The sequence below is a fragment of the Typopeltis vanoorti genome, chromosome 18 (genome assembly GCF_054136105.1).
Source record: "Typopeltis vanoorti isolate ZY-2024b chromosome 18, IOZ_Tvanoo_1.0, whole genome shotgun sequence".
Taxonomy (NCBI): domain Eukaryota; kingdom Metazoa; phylum Arthropoda; class Arachnida; order Uropygi; family Thelyphonidae; genus Typopeltis; species Typopeltis vanoorti.
Window position 1 is genome coordinate 59888212 of NC_143566.1, and position 25597 is coordinate 59913808.

General features: G+C 35.7%; 1 protein-coding gene across 1 annotated transcript in view; it reads left to right on the forward strand.

Annotated features, from left to right (window-relative positions):
- The window catches only part of LOC150096707 (polyadenylate-binding protein-interacting protein 1-like), a 199580-nt gene that overhangs the window by 153724 nt on the left and 20259 nt on the right, over positions 1–25597 (forward strand). The window contains exons 8-9 of the mRNA XM_090408127.1: positions 13593–13704; positions 24929–25032. Of these exons, the coding sequence (XP_090264253.1) occupies positions 13593–13704; positions 24929–25032 (216 nt within the window). The remainder of the gene's footprint in view (positions 1–13592; positions 13705–24928; positions 25033–25597) is intronic.

The window sequence follows — 25597 nt, forward strand, 5'->3', positions numbered from 1 at the left end:
GCACAAGAAAGATGTAATGAAGAACTAAAATACTTAACACAAATCCTCCAACAGAATGGATATGAAACAAAAACCATGAAAAAGCATTTGATTTCAGTTAAAACATTTGCAATTAAGCTCTTGAAACTTAGGGAACTGAGAAACCATATATTGAAACACTAAAACATATTACAATAATGAGACTTCTGTAATTAAATTATATAATAACAGTGAAAAGTTTCCAATACAAAAAGGCATCTGGCAAGGCGATACTATATCTCCCAAAGTATTTGCAGCTGCATTGGGAAACAAAAGGAATAAACATAAATGGAGAAAGGCTTCATTATCTGAAATTTGCAGATGATATCCTAATAGCAGATAATCTTGAAGATCTGGAAGAAAGACTAAATCAGCTAAATGAAGCCTTCAGAGTAATTGGATTAAAAATAAATAGAGAAAAAACAAAAATAATAATGAATAAAGACATAAACCAAAGAACTGTCAAAGTTGAAATCCATGAAATAGAACAAGTTACCTCATATGTATATTTGAGCCAGTTATCTTTGAGAATTGCCAAAGAAAAGAGATCGAACGAAGAATTCACCTTGGATTGATGGCTTATGGGGAAAAATGAGACATATTCAGAAGTGATTTCCCTAAGAGTCTAAAAAGGAAAGCTGTCAACCAGAGCATACTTCCTGTCCTAACATGCAGGGGAGAAACATGTTCAACAGAACCCTAAACAAAAAGCTGAGAACAACACGGTGCATGGAGAGAAGTATGCTAAAAATAACATTAAAGACGGGAAGACAAATACCTGGATAAGATCTCAAACAGGTGTCACAGATATCGTAAAATACATTACCCCCCCCCCCCCCAAAAAAAAAAAAAAAAAAAAACTGGCTGATGTGGATGAAATAGTCAGCTCTCCCTACCTTTTTTCATGGATCAAATCTTCGTCGGCATTCTACCTTTTATCATGCCATTACCTTCCTCTACTGTTAACCTCGTTACAGCTATTCTATAGCCATTAGTGAATTAACTGTTGCTGAGTGACCTTTGTGTCCCCCATGTCTTGACATCTATTGTGTTGCTTAGAATTGATATTTTAGCAGTGCTTCTTCGCCTTCGTCTTTTATTTATTTGTATTATGCACATTACGATAATGTCCAGTGCATATATCCTCATAGATATGTTGAAAATATAATATGAAAAATATCATATACGGGATGATTCAAAATTTTTGCTCATTTTGAAGATTTTCTAATGCTTTCCCCCCCCCCCCCCATCCTCTCCTGGAACTCAGTTGCATAACTACTCTAAATTTCTACAGGTTTGAAAGCTTTTCTACATAGTATTCAAAATCTATTACTTCATTTTACCGTTTTGACAAAAGATATACGGCAATCAGATTGTACCGTGAAGCTTCTAATTCTGTAGTATTTATTTGCAATCTAAAATCAGCTGTTGTACTGTCTGCTGAAATTATTTGAAATTTTAGAAATAATATGCTATATTTTCACCATGCAAAATTGTTTATATGCCTACCACACAAAAGTTCAGTAGTATTCTTTTTGTTTGTTTTCTTTAAAAAAAATCTAAATATTACTACTTCTACTGCTGCTGCTGGTTGCTATTTCTGAAATAATCTACGTCTTAGAAATACTTGGTAATATCCTCTTAGCTGGAGGAAAAGCTAAATTGAGAAAGAAAAGAGAGACATTAAAGTCACACTAAAGTGCCTCAAGCTGTAGTGCAGAATACATCAAGAATGTCTTGTTTCCTTTTTGATTGTTGATTACAGATATCCTAACAGAAATACTGATATTTCTTTTACATGCTGATACATTATTTATGCCAAAATAATTTCTTAATTTATAATCATCAGTTTCACTTTTATTATCGAAAAATTAGAGATTTCATACAATTATCTTGAAAAAGAGGATTTGAATTATTTTAAAAGAAAAGATGCATATGTGTTTCATAATCTTCTTTTTTTTGGGGGGGGGGGATATAGACCTATTCAATCTGCAGATATTTCAGAATTTATTTCATAAATTGTTCGCAAGAGAACTGTTACAAACGTAAATCGCTTGGGGAACATGCCCATTCATTTTAGTGTAAAATAGCAAAGGTTTGGTTACTTTAGATATCTAATCTAGAAGAAAATGTTATGTCTGCTGATATTAGAATCTTACGTGAATAATTTTTCTGACATGATTTCTCTATTCGTTATAATGTAATCAATTTCCAAGAGAAAAAAATCGGATAACAGAAGAAAAATATGTTGCATTTTCTTTTTTCATTGGCTGAATTTACAATGTTCTTTCTTTGTGTTTTGAAGAGAGTGCATATGATTTTTTTCTTACTATTTTTCCCAGTATAACATCTGATATAATTATAAGAGTGACATTTTACCATTTTTCTCCCACACGAGAAACAGAAATAAGCTAGTAGTAATATTGTTGATTCTGTCAAACTTCATTGTAGCAGAAATTTTTATTACAAAACTTTGTAATATATATATCTCCGAAACAAGAAATTTGGAACCCATATCACATCAATATCGAGTGTTGGCAAGGTGAAAATGTTCACATTAGTATTTATATATTTTATTTGTTTTTATTTTTTTGGTGAAATACTTTACATGGAATACTCTTTCCAGTTCAAGAGGAACTGGAAAGAGTATTCCAGTTCCTCTTATGTTATATTCCTTCGAAAATACGAAAATATCATTCTGTGTTATAAAAAGAACTTAAAAATTTGCCTTCAAGATGAAAAGGAAACAGTACATTCAGATATCCCTCTATCAATATTTGTAGTTCTGAAAAGGACTGTTTTGATGGCCCTGAAAAGAAACATTTTTTATTTCATACTGTTCAGAATTTAAAATTCTTGACCAGTGTGGAACACCCTGAAGCAAGGGTAAACACACAAAGCAGTTTTACGTTCAGGGCACCAGATTTTTGTTTCCTTTCTGATATTTTTTTTTATTACATACATAACATTTGCGTGCAGGTTTTTTTTTTATTAGCAGTCGGTGGTAGATTTTCGGGATAATGGTTGGAGTTAGCAGCATTCAACCTCAGATGTCTGGCAGGATTGCCTGTTTTTCTGCTTGCTGAAGAACGTGCATGCAGCGATGCTTTCGCAATTTCTATTCTGTATTCTAGATATATTATGGTAGACAAACATTTTTTCTTGTGCAGGAGGAAATTGTTCCAAATAACAAAACCCAATATATGTCCAAACACTTTTTGTAATATTTTTTATGCTGTTTCCTCATTACAGAGTAGAATGATAGCTGATGATCGCACCTGTCAACTCCACCCATAGTATCATTGTATGCACACACAGCAATGGGTTTTTCTTTCTTCAAACCATGCTTCTCCATGGATTCCTTTGATGGATTGTGCAGGGAAGACAGCAGAAAAACATCTTTTTTTTTTTTTTTTTCCAATGTAGTGCAGACTTTCCCTCACTGATAAGCTCGGATTTCCCCCTTCGATAGCTTTCCTGAAGCCAGATCTGGAGGAATGTCTTGCCTTTTTGCATTTACAGTACCATAACTATTTGTACGATGCTGTAAAAGCAAATCAGCAAGTTCAGGACACATATAGTAATTATCCATTGTAATGCAGTAACCTTTCCCCAGTAAAGGGTCTAGTAACTGCATTACTGCATGCATCGACAAGGGGAGATCCGAATATTTATCATGCTCAATTACAGTTTGCTTTCCCGTATAAGGTTTGAAATTCCATCCAAAGATATCCACTTTCCGAGCTTTCATCGATACTCAAGTCTCTATTAGAAATGTAGAGTGATCTACATTTCTGACGGATTTTCATCAGAAAATCATAAATTTTGTTGAAGACTGGGCAAGGATGTGTTGCCTGATTGTATTCCTCGTTATTCTGAAAATGCAAATACTTCATGATGAGACTGAATTATTTTTCAGTCATAATATTACGAAACATTGGCGTGTTCAGAATTCAGTCTGTAGACCAATACATTTCGAGAGCGGGCTTTTTCACGATACCTTGCACAATCAAGAGTGCTATAAATGTAAGGAGCATGTTGATATCTATTGGGCTCCAAAGTTTACTGCGAGAATGCAGACTGTACTCAACTTGCTGATGTTGTTGGCAAGCATAAAGGTAAGTCTGTTCCACTATGAAGGAAAGAATATCATCATCTAAAAATAGACAGAAAGAGCTTAAAATGTTGCTGGAGTCAGTTCTTCATTAATTCCTGGCTTACCTATGAAGGGAAACCATGGACAAGCTGGTGTACATTCAGTGGCGATCATCCATTTTCTGCACAAAGACATATCTAAAGTACAGGCAGAATCGCTATCTTCAGGGCTAGGAAGATTTCTCTTCTCATCGGTAGAACAAGAGCTGCTCGAAAGGCGAAGGCTCCAACTTTTCTGCTTCTCACGAAGTTTCCTTTTCTTACCCTGAATGCTACTGCTGCTTGCCATCTCGTAAATAAATTGTGTCTTGGGTATACTTACTAATTATGCCTTTCTGCCCAGCTCTAAGCTAACGGAGATTACTAACCCCCACTGAGAAATAGAACATGCAGCGCACTAAAGAACTTCAAGCAATATCTGAGTATTTTATAGGCAGAAATGTCATGTTTGGTTTTTCCATCTTTCTTTATTCTGATATTGCATTTGAAGGAGATGACAGTAATTTTAAATATTAATTTCACCTATTACCGAATATCACATAATTTATAATTTGAATCTGATTTATAATAATCACCACGTAGTTTCTGTATCGAAAAATTAAAGTTATGTGGAACAATTACTAGTGAAAAATAACAAATTAAATAAAAACTTATGTTTCATAACAGTTTTCAGGTGTGTGATAGTGATGCAACAGGGGGGAGGGTTAAACTATCGAAGGCAAAATAAAGTTCAATTCTATTGTAAAAATATGGAAATGAAATTTCACATTTGATGCATTTGATATACATATTTTGAATGATAAAAATAAGCAAATGTATCGCTTACTTTAAAAATTGGAGAATAAAATATTTTAATTATGCAGAAAATATATACATATAAATTTAAATCATAACTGTTAATTTCATTTTGTGATGACCAATTATACAAGAAAGTGAAAGTACAAAGAACAGTAGATTACTATATAAAGAAAAAATTTAGTGGTGATATGATTAAAGAATTTCATGTTATTCTCTATAAAGCAAAGTGGCTCAAGTGTGTCCTAAAGGAAATCTGTGAAGTATTCATCATCATCATCAAATTCCTGCCATGTACCCTCAAGGGGTGTACAGGATATGACAGTACTACATGAAAAATTTACATCATTACTAACTTCCTTTTTTTAAAAGAATATTTCAAATAATTATCGTGAATTAATTTCTTCGAGAACAAAGAAAAATGTTTTTTCGAGTAAGTGATTAGAAAAAAATTAGCGCAAAAAAATTAAAAGTGAAATTGGTTCTCCAAGGTAAGGCAATATTTAAGCGAAGAAATTATGCAAGGATCTTTATTTTGTCCAGACATTAAAATTGTATTGTACAATAAAAAGAGAAAACAAAAATATAAATAATTTCCATATTTTAGTCTATCCAATGTAACTAAGATCCAGTTACCCAGCATAGAACAAGGAAGTGTGTTTCTTGTTATAGGCAACTGAGAGGCAGCTATGAGCGTGAGATAATCCGATTAACTGTTCTCTTCAGCGTGAGGGTTTATCACACTTTCTAATGGACATGACCATCAAATTGCACTTCTTATCCCTGTTCTTTCAATAGGTGGCTGAATCATATCCAGATGTAGCTGGACGTTTGAGAGGTGAAACAGGCTAAGCAGAGATGGGCTGGCCATATTGCCAGGTGCAATAATGGAGATGGACTAGAAACACAACAGAGTAAAGACCAATGGATGGAGGAAGACCGAGAAGAAGGTGGAAGGATGAACTGGAATAAGTTGCAGGAGTGAGATGAATGGGAGAGGTAGAAAACAGTGGTCTAGAAAACCATGGGGGGAGACCTTCATCCAGCAGTGGACAGAACCAAAAGGTTGAAGAAGAAACAAAAAAAAAAAAAAAAATTTACTTGATAGGTACTTATTTTCTTCATTTTCAAAAGGCTTGAAAGGATGAAAATAACAGAATAGGAAGAGTTTGGGTTTATAGCTACCTACTAAGAGTTTCTCTCCTTAAAAAGTTATGGGGGGGGGAGCAAATTCATATGAACTCGTAACTTTCTTTTTTTTTTTTACTTAAGCCAGCTGCTTTTAATTTTTTGCAAACTTTGAGAACATTATTTTCATAGAAAAAAGGCTTCAGTCAAGATGATGTTGGGCGACCATACTCCATTACATGTATAAATGAAACACACAAAAAATCAGACTTGTGGAATCCTAGGCCTTGTGTTTATATTCCAGTGGATTCTATGACAGCTATTCAAGGCATGATCTGCAAGTCCTGAGCTACCATAGTGGTAGTGCGTTGTGTTCCATCAAGTCGTTTTCAACTCCTGGTGATTCTATGAACATACACTCTCCATTCAGATTTGTCCCTGGCCATATCTTTCAGAATTTCCAATCTCATTCCAGTTGTTGCTTTAACTCCATTCACCCCTCTAATTCATGGTCTTCCTCTTCTCCTGTTTCCATCAACTTTAACAAGCATCGCCTTCTCCAAACTGTCATTTGCTCGCATATGTCCAAAGTATGACAGTTTTTGTTTGATGATCATAGCTTCGACAGAGCAATCTAGCTTTGTCTGTCACTGATTTATTGGTTTGCTTTGCAGTCCATGGTATTCTTGGTAAGTGTCTTCAAATGCATCTATCTTCTTTCTTTCACTCTTTCTCAGGGTCCAACTTTCACATCCATACAGTACTACACGGAATACCATGCTTTCACGATTCTGATTTTGTTGCGAAGCTAATATCTTTTATTTAAAGATCTTACTTAAATTTGTGATCTTTCTTTCCGAATAATAATCTTCTAACTTCTTCAGTACAATAACCATCTTTATCAATTCGGGATCTTAGGAGCACAAAATTGTTAACTACTTCCATTTTCTCCCTATCTATTTCAAAATCGTTAAGTTCACATGTTGTCATAACTTTTGTCTTTTTAAGGTTAAGTTTAAGGCCATATTTAGCACTTTCTTCTTTAACTTTCATAATAAGTTCATCCAAATCTTCTTTTCATTCTGTTAGCAAGGTGTATCATCTGCATACCTCAAATTAATATTTCTTCCACCAATTTTAATACCAGCTGAAGACTCCTCCAGTCTTGCCATTCTTAAAATGTATTCACTGTACTATTGTGAAATATTCAGTTTCTCCAAGGTCTATTTGGATAGTAGCTTCTTCTTCATAATAAAGATTCTTCAGAAGGATAACGAAATGCTCTGGTACTCCCATTGTTCTTAACACATTCCACAGTTTCACATGATCTACAGAGTCAAAAGCCTTACTGTAGTCAAGGAAATAAAAGTAGACATTCTTTTGATATTCCTGTGCTCTTTCTATTATCCATCTCACATTGAAGATCTGATCTCTTGTTCCTCTGCCTTTTCGAAATCCTACCTATTCATCTAGCATTTCTCTCTTCATGAATGGTTCCAGTCTTTTCTGAATGATCTTAAGACTTTACTTGCATGAGAAATCAGCGCTATAGTTCTGTATTTGCACTCTTGCATTGCCTTTCTTCAATAAAGGTATATAAACTGATTTTTTTCCATTCCTTAGGCCATGCAGTTGTGATCCAAATTTGCTGACATTGAGCTGTTAAAATTTTAACTGCCTCTTCTCCCAGGGCTTTGAGCAGCTCAATAGGTATTCCATTCTTACTGGATAGCTGTTGCAGTGCACATCTCACTTCACTCTCCAGTGGTACTGGCTCCTGTATATAATCCTGCTCTTCAAATTTCTTAGTAATTTTGGAGTCCTTTTTGTAAAGGTCTTCTGTATACTCTTTCCATCTTTTTTCGATGTCTGCAGCTTCTGTAAAATATCCTTTGTGTTTGGTGGTAGTTCTAGATGTTAATCTGTGCTCAGAAATTCACATAAAATGTGAATTTCTGATGTGAGACAGCCAACATGTGATTTGCATCACATGTTGGCTGTCTTGCCTGTTTGAAAATGGAAGTACAGCTGTAAGTGCTGCTTAGTATGTACCAGCCAAATTTAAGGATTATGGCTGGTCTTGAGGATAGAAGATAAGGAATGCCAATTTTTTTGTGTGATTTGAAGGTGATAATCACGTTGCATTTCTTCAGAATTTTTGCTAACTCCTGAAATGTACCATTAATCAAAATATATTTTATCTCATGCTTGTACCCTCCCAAAAGTAAACTGCAATAAAACCATTGCCATATCAGATATTTATGGCATGTCCCCAGTTTTATGGCTGGTCATTTTTGTGGGAATTCAATACTAGAATTCAACTATATTTCACTGCAGTACTCAGAAATTGAAATTTGGTTTGAGATTATGTTGTGATATATTTAGTTTCACTAAGCAGAACAACCTGTAAGCAGTGCCATAGGTGGAAATTAGTCAGGGTTAAGATATGGTTTCAAGTTAGCTCAGTGAAAAGCAAATAATAAGGTACCTCCAGGTAGTTAGGGATTAAGGGAGATCACATATTACCTGCAGCAGGTGTTATTAAATTCAGCCACACTACCAGCACTTGCCACTTCCAATGGCAATCCATGCCAATCACACACCACTATTAGAGAAAGAAAAATCAAGATCCTACCCCCCTTCTGGGGATGCCCTCTTATCCTTTACCCACAATCTGTGAAATGAAAAATTCCATCTACTGATATTCTGTATAACATTTTGAGAAATTTGTCAGTCATATCATCTTTCTTTCTCCTGTTTGCTAGTGGCTGCAGTCTATAAATTCTCAATCGGTCTTCATAATCTGTATTCTCCAATCCTGATATCATTTTAACAATCCTTTACACTCTTGTCCATTATCAGAATTGCCATGGAAACCAGTAGACCAGACCTGTACATAATAGTCCAAGTGAGGTCTTATAAAGACTCTGATAAGACCTCAGAGTCTTGTAAAGAGGCAAAATAACTTCCTTAGCTTTAAATGCTATGGTTTGTTTCAGAATTGCAATTATCCTCTGGGTTCTATTTGCAATTTTTGCTATATGACCCTTGAACTTCAACTTCCTGTCTGCTAAAACTCTGAGAGCCCTAGCCTGATCAGTTTTTCTGTCATAATTCTACCAATAATGACATTGTATATCTCATCACACCTAAGTGCATGAGTTTACTTTTATTAACATTGAACTGACAGCCATTTTTACATGCAAACAATTCCAGCCTATTCAAATCATTCTGCAAGTACTATATATCAGCTGCACTCCTGATTACCCTTTCTATTTTTGAAAAAAGAAAATACCTTTTGTCTCTTGTCAAATTCTTCCCAATTAGATTGAATAACAGTGGACCAAGGAATGGTCCTTATGATACACTACTGGTTATCTTAAATCTTGCAGATGCACATTCTCCGTATACCACTTCTTGATTATGTCAGCTGTCCTCTTATCCATGTTAGTATTTTATTATCCAATCTCATATTCTCCAATTGCAACAGTCTTTCATTATGTATCCATTATCCGTCCTTGTCTAACTCAACTAACATTATGGAATGCGATTCTCATAGACAAGCTTATACGTTGGTTATGCATTACTAAATCACTTAAGGAATTGACAACGTAGATAAGAATATAAATTAAATTGCACTTTAATGAATATTTCCGATATTTCTGCAACGTCACGTTGCCATCTTCAAAAGGAACTTACAAAAAAGGCACATGCACGTAGGCACTACAACACAGTAACTGAGAACTGTCGTACTTTGGCCAAACAGGCAGGACAGCGAATATCAGAATTTTGGAACACAAGGACTTCATCTGGTTTCACAAGTACAGCCATTCTGGTCTTGCAGACCATGCTCTGGATACACGCCACAGAATACGGTGGAAGAAAGCTACAGTAATACACCGTAGCAAATACAAATTCAAAAGACTATTCATGGAATCAGCCTTAGCCATAAACTCTCTAAACCTCAACAAATTTGGTTGTATGAGACTGCCTCAAATTTGGGAGGCTTACATCAGCAGACCTTCAGCCCAATCACCCAAGAATACCAATATTGCCCACTAGGGGGCACCATCAAGACTTTTAGGAAAACAATATCTTCATCACTTAATTCTCAGTTACCGTGTTGTAGTGGCTGCGTGCACATGCCTTTTTTGTAAGTTCCTTTTGAAGATGGCAACGTAACGTTGCCGAAATATCGGAAATATTCATTAAAGTGTAATTTAATTTATATTCTTATCTACGTTGTCAATTCCTTAAATGATTTAGTAATTATAGAATGTGAGCAAGTTGCACAAATGTGACCTTCTCTTGGTAAACCTGTACTGTTCATTGCAAAGTATAATTCTCTTACAACTCATTTTTGTATGTGATCCATAACCAATTTTTCCAGAATCTTCACTGTTTCAGAGATACTGATAGTTGGATACGTCAGTCTTTGCACCACCCTTATACAAAGGGATTACTTTATTCCACTCCTGTGGAATCTTCCATGTTCTGAGACTCAAATTATATAGTCTGGTCACAGTTCTGCTGAATTCTTGTTCAGTTTGTACAACAGCTCTGATACCTCTTCACACAACTAACTTTCTTCGTCCATTGAAGAGATAGCGGTGAGCTCAATGTTGCATACACCAGGCAATTGATAGTTGAACAATCTTCTGTGTCTCACTTACTTGTAGAGCTAGTTTCTTTTCATACTCAGACTTGGTTTTCTGTACAACAGTTGTAGATCTTCTGACTTGCTCTTTATAGTTTTCATAACTGACATCATCCTTATGCACACGATATTCCTTCCACATCATCTTGTGAATCTTGTTTAATAAGATTACATATCCATTTCGTTCCTACTCTATTTATTCTTTGAACTCTAGGAACACAACTCATATATTGCTGTATTAAGTACATCCCATGCACTGTCAATATCCTTCCCATCCAATAACCCAGTATGTTGGCAACGAACCCAGAATACTTCTCAGTTGGTCATAATTTCTTGTTTTATAGTTTAGCATATAACCTTATCAGAATGGAAAATTCAGAAAAGGTTACATGGTTAATTCAGTATATTGCATGATCACTGTCACCAACCAGGGGTAGCATAGTCTTTAACTGAATCCCCCTCCCTCTCTAACACTATAATCAGCTTTAACACTGTTTGATCTCAAGTTTCTTCTGTCACATGCTGTTCGATATCTTTCCCATTCAACAACTAATACCTTGGCACAGAACTCGGCATACTTCTCAGTTGGTCCTAATTTCTTGCTTTGTAGTTTAGCATGTAACCTTTTCTGAATGGAACATTCAAAAAAGGTTGTCTTGCAACAGCTCAATAAATTCATTTTAATTCTTCTCATGAGATTTCAATCCCATATTATGATTACTTATTTTGCATCCATCATCTTTATTTGGTGTATTTTATTTATTTGAATTGGTATTTATTTGAATTTTTTTCACTACCAACTAATAAAGTAGGTCTAACAATGTCCCATTATGTATCTGCTCTTCTTAGACTTCACCTCACACCAGATGTCTTCAAATCCACATGACTAACTGGATTCAAATCATCCATCATTAGTAGCATATCCCCCCCATCTACTATCCTGTCTATCCTTCCTAAAAATACTGTACCCTCTACACTTGATAATACCAATTAGTATGTCTGCCTCTGATAGTAAAGTTTCACCAAAGCAAACTCTACCCCTAATATTTGTGAACTCTAAGTTAAAAGTATGCTTTTTTTTGCATACTCTTCTCTCTGTAATCTGCATGACAGTTGGATAACTTTGCAGATATCTTCTTATCTAGTGCCTTACTTGTGCAGACATCCTTGCACTTGCTTGAGAAGTGTCCAAACCGAATGAACACAAAATCATTCTTTCCTCAATCATTTCCATGATAAGGCATCACAAATATCACCACAAAAAAAGCTTAATGTTTGAAATGCACATTAAAATATAATTGGACACTGCTTAGAAAGAAGTCAGTGGACACCATAGTGTATGAGGAACAAACAGCCATGGCACCCACCTTAATAAGATATAGAACCACCTTTTGCTGTGATGACTACCAGGCATATACTTTACACAAGTGTAAGATAGCAATCAATGGGGATTTTGGACATTTCTTCCTGTAGGCATGTAATGAGGTCTTGGACTGTTATGGGGGTAGATGTCCCTTGACCTCACCCAATGCTGCACTTCATCCCACAGAATTTCACTAGGGTTGAGATCAGTGCTCTGTGGAGGCCAGTCAAATATGATGTTCATGCCCACAAATCACGCAGTTATAGTAGCAGCCTTATGACATGTTGCATTGTCTTGCTGAAAGAAACAATGATCAGTTCTGTAGAAACACCACAAAGCAGGAAGCATTGCATTGTCCAGAATGTTCGGACACCTCTCGGAGTTCATAGCACCACAGGTCTGAAGCCAAACCAAGATAAGACCATACCATGATGCCGCCACGTTTGAATTTCATATTTGGGTTTGTACACTCTGGTAAGAGACATGATTCGTGGCTCCATAACAGCTTTCTAAGCTTCCATGTCCCACTGTACATCTTCTTTGCACCCCTGAAGATGACAATGCATATTGGTTTGGGTAATGCGGGGCTTGCATATTGCAGTCCTACCATTGAAATCAATGTTGTTGAGCCTTGGTTCTGAATATTTTTGTGCAGATTCGTGTTCCAGTCAATGTCTGGAACTCTGCATTCAACATGCAGGTTTGTACATATTATCCTTTGTAGCACACCTTATGGTCACTTTTGGTGAGTGTGGTGGGTTGTCTGCTGCAGGTAGCACTTGCAGTTGACCTGGGGTGGCCCAATTTCTCAACCTGGCATCCTATCACAATGCCTCTTTCAAACTCCATCAGTTCCCTTCTCACAGCCATTTCATCCAGACATTGTTGCACTCTCTTGGGAGCATCATATTCCTTCAGTTTATACTGGCTACAAACATGTGGCTTGTTACATGGCATGATTCACTTTGCCCATGTATCTGTTGATTTTTTCCAGTGTATTATGATATTGGAAGTGTCATATGGAGTATTGTTTGAATGCAGAACAAAGTGAAGGCTCTATATGGCTACATGTAAGATACTCCTTGCAGCTACTGCACATCTCAAACATTGATGTGTAAGTCAGCCACGAGTGTTGTACTTGACCACCACTTAAAATTAGTTCCATGATATTCACATGAAACTACTTTGTTGACCTTGTGTAGCTTGTAGAATTTAGTTCTTGAAAGAATATTGTAACATTGGATTGCACATGATGATTACTAATGTTTGGACTTAAGTTGCTAACTGATAATTATTTTCTGTATGATTTCTAATATTTGCTATGCTGCAGAATTTATAATAGAATGTTATTCTATTATAAATATGTAATTATTACATACATATTCTCTGTTAACCACATTCCATTTTCAGTTTTATATGAAAGAATGAATTGATAGCTTTTGAAACTCACAGTCAAAATATTTATTGCTTTTCTAGGGATGTTAAGAATATGATCATGAATGTTGCTGAATTAAGAGCTAGTAATTGGGGTAGAGCACCATCATCTCCTGTTGTCCTAAGTGATCCAGTTATGGCTGAAGTTTCTCTAGTAAGTTTTATTCCTTTGAAATGTTACTGAATATTTCTATAGTTCAAATACCCACCAGAAGACCAGATTATAATCCTCATTACCCCCAAATGTTTTAACCAGCTGTCCTTCCAAATATGTTGGTAATGATAACATCTCAACTCAAACCATAACCTCATCCAAGTTGCCTTTACTATGGAAATCATTCATCCAGCTGTTCTCAATATCATATCCTTTGGCATTACAATGCTACCAAATGGAATTAACTTTCACATCAAAGCTTTGTGGGAAGGCTTTGACAGGGAGAAGATTAACTTATTCGTACAGTTTAGTGTTCTCTTCAGTATTGAAGTTATCCAATGTGATGACAAACCACATTGGCATTGTGGTCCATGAACTTGAACTCTACTATCACTTCAGGTCTGTAGCTTCATTGACCATTAGTAACAAATTATCGTTAATATAGTACTCTGCCTGTAATTGTCCTCAGTCCAGCATTCGCTTCGTGACATTGAACTGACATTTATAATTAACTGGTTATAGAACCCGTTTGTTCAGATCAGCTAAGGATTTTGTATCGGAAATGTTCCTTTTCACCTAATCTTTGTATCTTCACCAAATAATTGTATATTGCTATCCAGAACAACTCTAGTATCATTAATGTACAAGTTAAACAATAATGTTTCATGAACAAAAATGTAATATCCAATTGGTCTCCCACCTGTTAGACATCAACACCTCCATATGTTACTCTCAGAAGCCTGTCAGTCAGCAGTTTTCCTATTTGTTAGTCTATTTTGCATATATTCATCCCTTTTGGCTTTGTATAACCAAATGTTTTCCAGTGTGGAATCATATTTTAGCTGCAGTTTTACCTAGAGGAAAACAAAAATTCACACATGCACTGTTCCTTATGATCAGCCATCACAAAATTTCCCAACTTGCTTGCAAGCACTAACAAAAAAAAAAAAAAAAGTAGTCAGAACAACAAACCAGCTCACACAGGATGGTGCCACTTACCAGGCTGGCACAGAAAACTGCTGTACATTCACGATGTCTAGCAGTATCATCTGTAACTAGAAAATGTGCATGCGCCAAGTTCAGATTCTGGTTATTTTTGGGAACCCCCTCATTGTTGCATAATTGACACCTACATACATCTGCATAAGGGTTTCTAATTCAGTGCCTGGTATGTGTACTTTTAAAAATAAGTATCAAAAAAAAAAAAAAAATTGAAACTGGCATGTCATTATTTAACAGCTTGTAAAAATGTAAGTCTTGTAGAAAGGCTTAAACGTTGGTTATACATGCTTACTAAATAACTTAAGGAAATTACAACATACAATAGAATATACATTAAATTAAACTTTAATATATTTCCAATATTCCGGCAACATCACGTTGCCATCTTCAAAGGAACTTACAATAAAGATACGTGCACACAAGCACTAAACACAGTAAATGAGAAACAAAGCGAGGAAGCTATGGTTTTCCTAAAAGTTCTGGTGGTGCCCCTAGCCGGCTATGTAGGTATTCTTGTCCGTTGGGCTGAAGGTCTCCTGATGTAGCGCATTCTCCTGGCTGACACTAACGCAGCTATTCAGGCACTTGAAGGAGAGCTTTCCAGCACGTTAAATCACGAGCTTTGGTCAATTTTATGACTTTTTTTGTGCACTGCTGCGGATAAAGAATTCGAGAAAATACGGAGTCGACATATCGAGAAATTTGAGAAATTAAAAAAAAAGAACTCGACCTCTGAACCAAAATTTTCAACCAACACTAGTCAACCTTTCTTCAGTTACTCTGAAGCACTCAACACGCTTTCAAGTGGCCACAACTTCACCATTGCTCCCAGAAAAATACTGGCCGAGGATATTAGGATCCAAATTGAACGCAGGATCCGCCACCTTCCAAACCACACAGCCAACAATATGAGACTGGATGTAGCTTGTGTTCTCTCCAAAGCAAGACCACCAAAAACCAACATATCCAATAAGGAATATAAAGCACTGCAGGAAATGAGGAAAACAAAGAAATAGTAAGCAGATAAAGGAAATGCCACCATAGTACTCAACCAAACGGACTGCACAGGTAAGCTCTATTATTAGATCGGACTACTTACCTCCCCATTGAATACAATCCTACCAACTCACAAATTAGAAAACTCCACAGGCTCTTTAAGAATGTCACTTCTTGGCCTGTACAAGTTACTAACAAATTAAAATCATATAACTCTATATCCCACCGATGTATATGTATGTGGACTCCCAAAAATACATAAAGAAAATGTGCCATTACGTCCCATAGTGTATGCCATTGATTCCTCCACAGCCAAATTAGCTCATTTGGCCAAAGTGCTCGCACACTATACTGGCAACACACCACACATATAAAAAAAAAAAAAAAAAAAAAAACTCAGCCCAGCATAGAAAACCTTACACTCCAACATACTGACATAATGGTCAGTTTTGACGTCTCCTCCTTATTCACAAATGTCCCACTCAAGGACCTTAGAGCTAATCCAAGCTAAATTTCCTCCTGAATATTTCAGCCCTATTTCAGTTCACAATGAACTCTGGCTATTTCGTTTGGCAGGGAAAATTCTACATACAAATAGAGGGGACAGGCATGGGTTCACCACTCTCCTCACCCTTGGCCAATTTCTTTATAGAGACCTTTGAAGAGAAAGCCTTAAACTCTGCCCCACAAAAACCAAACATGGCTTCGCTACGTTGATGATGATGTTCGCTATTTGGCCACATGTCTCTGATATACTCCTTCTTAACACACTTAAACAACCAACACCCCAGAATCAAGTTCACCCTGAAAAAAGAGGAAAACAACGGCCTCCCTTTCCTAGATACACTAGTCAGCCTGATGGAACCTTGGTTTTCTCAGTTTATAGAAAACCCACCCATACAGGTAGATACATTCACCAACAATCCCACCATCCCCCCCCCTCGCAACAATATCGCGTTGTTAAGACACTATACAACAGGGCTGAACTAAATCACATCCTCAACAGTTTCTCAGCCAATGACTACCCCTTCCCCCCCCCCCAAAAAAATCCAAAAGATATTGAAACCAGTAAACCACAATCCCCCATCCTCCTCACAACAAGGATTACTCTAAATCCCTCACCATTCCCTACATCCAAGGCACCTCAGAAAAAATTACCAAAATCGAAAAAAAAACATGACTTGACCTCTTGTTACAGACCATATAGAAAATTGGCATCCCTTATCCGCTCCACTAAACACCAACACTCCCCCTAGACCTACCTGGTGTATACCAGGTCCATTGTAGCTGTAAGTTGTCCTACTTTGGCCCAAACAAGCAGGATAGCGATTATCAGAATTTCAGAACACAAGGACTACATCTGGTTTCACCAGTACAGTGCTCTGGTCTTGCAGACCATGCTATGGATATATGCCACAGAATACGTGGAAGAAAGCCACAGTAATACACCTTAGCAAGTTCAAATTTGAAAGACTATTCATGGAATCAACCTCAGCCCTAAGAAACATGCCAAACCTCAACAAATTTGATTGCATGAGACTGCCCCAAATTTGGGAGGCTTGCATCAGGAGACCTTCAGCATAACGGCTAAGAATACCTACATAGCCCTCTAGTGGGCACCATCAGGACTTTTAGGAAAACCATAGCTTCCTCGCTTCGTTTCTCATTTACTGTGTTTAGTGCCTGCATGCACGTGTCTTTATTGTAAGTTCCTTTGAAGATGGCAACGTGACATTGCCGAAATATTGGAAATATATTAAAGTTTAATTTAATGTATATTCTATTGTATGTTGTAATTTCCTTAAGTTATTTAGTAAGCTTGTGAAAATGTGTCCCCTGACATGAATATATTAATTCATAAACATGAAAGTAATTTAAAATTCACAAAAATTATTCTCTATGTTCACTGGTCATCTACAGATGCCATATAGTCATTCCAATGCTCAGTGATGTACCACACCAGGCCTCGCCATGTAGTCCTGTTTGCTTTTCTGGCGGCCTCAACTCTCTAAAGATCAGTAAACACACACACCATCCATCCATCCATCTCATTGATGGTCTACCCCTTCCTCTTTTTCCAGGAACTATACCTTCTATTACTGTTCTGAGAAGTTCCCCTTCCATCCTTTCTTTGTGTCCAAAATATTTTAACATTCTTCTGTCGATATCCTTAAGGAGCCTTAAAGTTCTATTGATCTTTTCCTAACACTCATTCATTTGTATGCCTTTCAGTATATGATATCCTCAACAGCCTTCTGTAATACCACATCTCAAAAGCAGATATCCGTTTCTTATCTGACTTCTTTAGGTTCCAAGTCTCACATCCATAAGTCGCTGTTGGAAAAACAACTGAATCCAAAATCCTCAACTTTGTTCCCATGGAGATAGATCCATCCTTCCAGATTTTAGACAGGTCTCAGACTGTTGTTTTAGCCATTCCTAACCCTTTTCTGTTGTCTTCTGAACAGCAATTCTTCACATTAATAATGGATCCCAGGTACTCAAACTTGCTGACTTCCCCAATTCTTTCTCCATTAAGATACACTTGTTTCTCGAGAGCTTCTCTGTTTGCATTTTCTTTGAGAACCATAATCTTTGTCTTGCTAGGATTGAGATGAAGTCCTCTGTTATTACTGATCTTGTTAACTTTGTCAAGAATTAGTCCTATTTCTTCCATGTCATTACAAAGGAGTACTGTATCATCAGCATACCTCAGATTACTGATCAATCTACCTCCTATTCTAATTCCTGTCCTGAGCTCATCCAATGCGTCACGCATGATGTCCCCTGCATATATACTAAACAAGTGAGGAGAAAGTAAACATCCTTGCCTAACTAATTTTCCAACTTGAAGACAATCAGTCAATCCAACACCTGTTCTTACTGTGACTTCTTGCTCCCTGTACAGGTTGGCTATCAACCTGATAGTGTGTTGAGGAAAGCCCATTCTTTTCATTACTTCCCACAGTTTCACATGCTCAACACAGTCAAAAGCTTTAAAGTAGTCTAAGGAACACATTACCAGAGGGAGTCTGAATTCTTTATATTTTTCTATGATCTGTAAGGCAAAGGATCTGATCTCTGGTGCCCTTACCTTTCCTAAAACCTGCTTGTTCCTCAGGCATCTGCTTCAACTTTGGCCTCAATCCTATTTAGCATGATCTTCAATAAAATTTTGCTTGCATGAGATATTAAATTAATAGTTCTATAATTCTTGCATGCCTTCATATCACCTTTCTTATGTAGTGGTATGAAAACAGACTTCTTCCAGTCTCTAGGCCATGCTGCTGTCTCCCATATCCTTGCAATCGATCTATGAAACACTCTTATCCCTTCATCCCCTGATATTTTATATAGCAGATATCTTGACAGTTAAAATATGAAAATTGCACATTTTGTTAAATAACTCAGCTTATTTGAATACTAGGTAAACATTAAAAAAAAAAAATGACAATGTTACACATTTCTGAATGTAGATCATCTGTGTGTGTGTGTGTGTCAGTACGCTGTACCGATGTATATTATCTTTTAAAAGGGGGGGGGAACCATATCATTCTCATGAGAAAATTCTCTTTCCCTTGTCTAGCAATTAGTATTCCATTAATTGAAATTACTCATAATGATAGTTAAATCCTTAAGATTTAACTGTAGAGCTTGGTCCTCTTCAAAAGAGGCTGGTCTGTAGTGGCATCCAACTATTTATCTTAGTCTGTTAATTCCAACTTCATACTACTTTCAAACCATCATTCAGGATCTGTACTCTTATTGGATTTAATCTATAATATTGAACAATACTTCCTTTCTCTCCTGTCTGTACTTTCTGAAAACACTATTGCATTTTGTAGTGGTATGAAAACAGACTTCTTCCAGTCTCTAGGCCATGCTGCTGTCTCCCATATCCTTGCAATCGATCTATGAAACACTCTTATCCCTTCATCCCCTGATATTTTATATTGCAGATATCTTGACAGTTAAAATATGAAAATTGCACATTTTGTTAAATAACTCAGCTTATTTGAATACTAGGTAAACATTTAAAAAAAAAAATGACAATGTTACACATTTCTAAATGTAGATCATCTGTGTGTGTGTGTCAGTACGCTGTACCGATGCATATTATCTTTTAAAAGGGGGGGGGAACCATATCATTCTCATGAGAAAATTCTTTCCCTTGTCTGGCAATTAGTATTCCATTAATTGAAATTACTCATAATGATAGTTAAATCCTTAAGATTTAACTGTAGAGCTTGGTCCTCTTCAAAAGAGGCTGGTCTGTAGTGGCATCCAACTATTTATCTTAGTCTGTTAATTCCAACTTCATACTACTTTCAAACCATCATTCAGGATCTGTACTCTTATTGGATTTAATCTATAATATTGAACAATACTTCCCCATCCTTTCTCTCCTGTCTGTACTTTCTGAAAACACTATTGCATTTTATTCTTGAGGATAACCTCTTTTGTCATCAAGGTCTCACTAACGATGATAATCTTTGGCCTCAGTTACCACTGCTAAGAATTAGTCTTTATTCCTGATGTTTTTGGTACTAGTTGACATGTGCGATAATCATCTACAAGACTGATGTGTATTCAAATAACTCTTAAAACTTGACTAGTTCAAATAAGCAGCCTGAGATGATTCAACCAAATTCCTTGCCTCATTGCTTTCTTGTCTGACAAAAAAGTATCACTATTTTCATGGTCCATGTTATCCTTTTCTGTAATAACAATCTCTCACCTAAGTGCATGTGTCTAAGCTCTCACCTGAAGTAATCTAACTCATTATTTCAACAGTGAAATAATACACAGAACAACACAATGCTTGACACATTATGATAGCTTGTGTTGTCCATTATTAACATGGATTTCCCCATTTTCGAATTTTCATCTAGCTTATGTTCATTCTTTTAGAGGACAGTCATTATGCCAGTAAGTACATAAATATTTTTTAATTTCTTCTAACAATCAAAAATGATTAATTGTAAATTTTATAATTTGTCAGTGATGTTTCCTTCAAGCTGTGCATGTGTGTACATAATTTTTCTTTCAGAATTTCTAATTTACAGTCAATTTTGAACATTCTATAAAAACAAATTATGTGATAAATCATGTTTGTCACTTATTTTATTTAGTAACTTATCCAATATCTCTACTCCAATATTACTCTAACCCATTTCAACTTAATACACTCTTGACTGACCTTCCTTAAGAGATGTCAGGACACAAATACCATTCCAAACTGTCTAAGATTCAGACAGAAGTTTAATTCCACAAAATCTAAGGGTATTTATATGCAGGCAAGCATAGCGATAATTCATGAACAGATCAGTGACACTCGCATCCAGTTGACAAAAAGCAGCACTGCCATCCCTACATTACACGAAGAGCTTTCAGAAATACTCACTCTAGAACTGTGGTCTATTCTAATCTCCATCTCAGAAAATGCTGTTAGTAAAGAATTTGAAAAAGTTAAGAATTGTCATCTGAAAAAATTTTGCAGCTCTTCAACAGCAGAGCTTCTCCTGACTTATTGCATGGTTGTAAATCTATCATCACAGACACTTTCAGAGGGTGCAATCAGTGAACTTAGTCGTGGGCATAATTTTGCTATCACACCCAAAAAAAAGTGACATTTTTTAAAATTACAACCAGCATAGAAAATATATCTGTGAACTTGCACACTTACAACATTCAGTTGGATGTGGTTAGTATTCTAAGTAAATCCATGCCTTCCAAGGATAACATTCCATCAAAAGAAACATCAGTACTTTGAAAAGCTATGTAAGAATAAACAAGTTATTGTAACTAAAGCTGATAAGGGTAATACCACTGTCATTATGACCCAAGCAGCATACAACAGAAAATGAATCAACTTCTCAAAGACTCCTCCACTTTCAGATCATAGATTGGGATCCTACATAATCTCAAAAAAAAAGTTAAAAAAAAAAAATTACATCCTGGCCTAAAGAAATTACCAAAAAACTTAAACTTATGTCCAACCAACTTTGGATATATGGGATCTCTAAAATTCACAAACCCAATATCCCCCTTTGTCCAATAGTAGATGGCATAGACTTCCCCACCTACAAACTGGCTAAACATTCATCCAAATCACTTTCCTTCCTTACAGGCAACTCTCCTTCATCTATTAAAAATTCTTTATACTTTAAAACATTACTAGAAAATTTAACTCTGATATATTCTTACATAATGGTCAGTTTTAATATCACCTCACTTTTCACTAATGTATCTTTGACAGAGACTCTTGACCTTATCAATCTGCATCTTTTCCCCTGACATAATTGAATTATTTGGATTCACCATACATGCATGCATACATACATACAGATTATTTCCTGTGGAAAGGAAAAACATACAAGCTAGATGGGACTACTGAAGTCCCCCCACCACCACCAAGCAAACTTCTATGTGAAGCATTTTGAAAACTAAGCTCTTAACACAGCCACATAAAAGCCAACATGTTGGCTGCTCTATGTTGATGTGTTTGCTGTTTGGCCTCGTGTTCCAGACACATTAGATATATTTTAGTGCATCTTAACAGCCAACATCCTAAAAGAAAATAACAATAGTCTTTCCTTTTTACATACACTAGTGACATAACTTCCTAATGGCTCATTATTGTTTTCCATCTACAGAAAACCCATACACACATACTGGTAAGTATTTACATAAACAATAATACTGCCACCCTTCCCAACAGTATGGCATCCTCAAAACTCTTACTCACAGAGCCAGGGTTATTTGTTCATATGACACAGCCCTTGAAACTGAGCTTAGGGACCTTTGCAACACCTTCTTAGCCAGTGGCTACAGCCCATGTAAAATAGATAAAATATTACATGCACCATCCCATATGTTAAGGATACATCAGAAAAAATAGCCAAAGTTCTTTGCATATATGATCTCTATACCACTTTCAAACCTTTCATTTAGCTATTTACTTTTATATACACTCTCCTAAAGATATCGACTACATCCTCGTGAACAACCGGGAGTGTGTAAAGTTCCCTGTGTCTGTAAGTTAGTCTACTTCGGACAGACTGGTAGATCAGTTAGCATATGCCTTGAAGAACATAAAAATTACATCCAAGATCATCTGTATGGCAAGCAATGATTGGCAAACCATGCTCTGGACACTCCTTCGAATAGGATCAGATGAAGAAAAACATCTTTATCACATAGAAGTCCTTAAAGGTCTGAGAGGCTATTCTCAGAATCAGCATCAGCTCTGAAGCACTCTCTCCCAAACTTAACAAGCATAGTTGCATTAATTTACCAAAAATCTGGGAGACTATCATTTTAAGACCTAATAGCTTGACTTCTCTGAATTAAATTTGTAGTTATCTGACCCATAGAGGGTGCCACGTAAGGACATTAGGTGTCAGTTACAATTCAAATTGTTTCTACAATTCCTTCATTTAGTGCTGTGTGTCTATCACAGTTTCATTGTGCTTTGATGCTGGGTAGAAAACCAGCAAAATATTAGTGAGTTTCATAAATGTATTTTTTTCTCTTGGTGTTAGTTATATTGTTAAGCTTCATTATGGTTAATACACTCTAATTAGTTACTTTTGTCCTGTGTCATATGGGTGAACTGATGCTGATGTCGGCAAGTTGCAGCGGTATATTTGTTTAGTGTCTGTCTATACCTTTCAGTCACTTGAACTCGGTCAATTTTTTTTTTTTTTTTGTAGCTACACAGATTTAAGTGAATTAATTTAGTGTAATCAATTTTGCAAGTTAGACCAAAAAAAAAAAAAAGCAACATTAATATGAGGAATGTTACATTAGTGGTTTAAGGCTTAGAAATTCTATGATTAGTTGTTTTTAAGAAAAATTAGATTTCAAATTTTAACATTATTTTATTTACCTCCCTTTTACAACATATTTTTGTCACATATGAATATAAAATACCATTAAAAATAAAAAATGAATAAAAAAAGAATATTCGTGTTAATAATTAGCATGTATCTGTCAGATCAGATGCGAGCACCTTGCTTTATCAATCATAATGGCAAATGTATTTGTTTATTATGCAATAATAGTGTGGCTATTTCTTAAGAAGTAATATAGAAAGACATTTCAAAACCATTCATGCCAATTGTAATTTTAAGTTTAATTATTTAAATCAGGAGGAGTCGGCAACGTAACGCCCGTGAGCGTCATGGCGCCTGCAGTATTGCGCCGTTCATATTAAAAAGGTTGCTGACCACTGCTGTAGTACTTCAATACCATGGATGAGCTAAGGATTTTTTTTAACATAATCTCAAAATCCTACCCTAGAGACCAAATAAAACCTTGAACTTTTTCAAAACCATCTTCAGGCCTCCAATAAGTGTTTAGTGGTCTCTCATCTCCCACCTCAAGATAATTTCAAATATCCATGCCTATGGCAGGATTCAAACCCACAGCCTGTTGGTTGAAGAGCAGGTATGTTGAGCCACTTGCCAACCTGGCAGTTTGTTTTTCTTGAAGCACCACTTTTATTCAAGTTTATGAATCTTTGTTTATATTTGTAACTTTAAATGACATTGTGTATAACAATGAACTGGGAGTTGGATCATTCCAGATTTTTATAATTTGGATACAGCATTTCCTCTTATCAAGAGTTCTGTTTATTGCTGAGAACATTATTTTGAGGAAGATAAGGTAATGTAAGCCTTGCCATCGTTTTTCATCTGGTGACTCACTTTTGAAATTGTAAGGTTTAGTTTAGTCACAGTAAGAGAAAGGCTTTCCCCCTTAACGCAAATGGCTAAATGGTTATCTAAACTTTTGCATGAATATTTGTGCAAGTCTTTAGGTAAGTTTTTTCTTTAGTTATGTAGATTTCATAATTATATTAATAGGTGAGATTGTCATAATTATTTTAATATCAATTTATTTGATGGAAATAAAATAGAACATTAGAGCTCTTTGATCATACTTTCTGGTTGGATCATTCCTTTTTAAAAGTTGAACCAAATCCCAATTTAATGTCTTTTAAGAATAGGCTCACAAGTACAGCAATCATTGCTCATTTTTTTAAAAAAGCTTCAATTCATGTCTTATTCCTGACTACCTCAGTATTTTTCACTGAGTCGGAAAAGTCATAATCAGAAATCCTGGTGTTTAGGCTCATTATACGTTGAACTTCCATACATCATAATCAGAAATATTTATTTAGAATAACTTTATATATATATATTTTTTTTTAATTATATAGAATGAAGCTGTTTTATATGGCCCTGATGGTAGGCCATTAACTGCAGAAGAAGCTATGTTCATGCAGAGCCATTACTCAGATATAGTGGATGGAGATGATTATGAGTAAGTGTTTTTTTTAATACTCTCAACTGTCTTTAACTAGCATTATATCTACTCTTTCTTTTTAACATTTTCTACCATTTGAAACTATAAGTTTTAAAAGAGGTATACCGTGAGTAGACATATCGATACAAAATTAATAATGGAAAACTCGCGTACAAAGATTATTTAATAGCACAATTTCACCTGTGTGTCACAGGCATCTTCAGTACATTTTAAGCTCAAGATATTAAACAATAACTGACAATTTCCAAAAGCGCCACCTAAGTAGCTGGTGTAAGATAATTAAAAAGGTCAATAAATTTCCTAACAAAAAAAAATGTATACAATAAAAGGTTAGGAAAGATTAACTGATTTATAAAGTACTATCTCCCATAAAGGGGATAGACATAAGCCGTCTGATCTGTTTAAGTTAGGAGAATGAAGTAAAGTTTCACAAGGTTTTTGTTACCTATAACTTGAATCTTTGGTATTACTACATGGTTTGGAAACCACTAGACTATGAAAAACTTGAATAGGTTTGCAATTGCAATCCAGCATACAAATCTCGCCTTCTTGCTCTGCATCC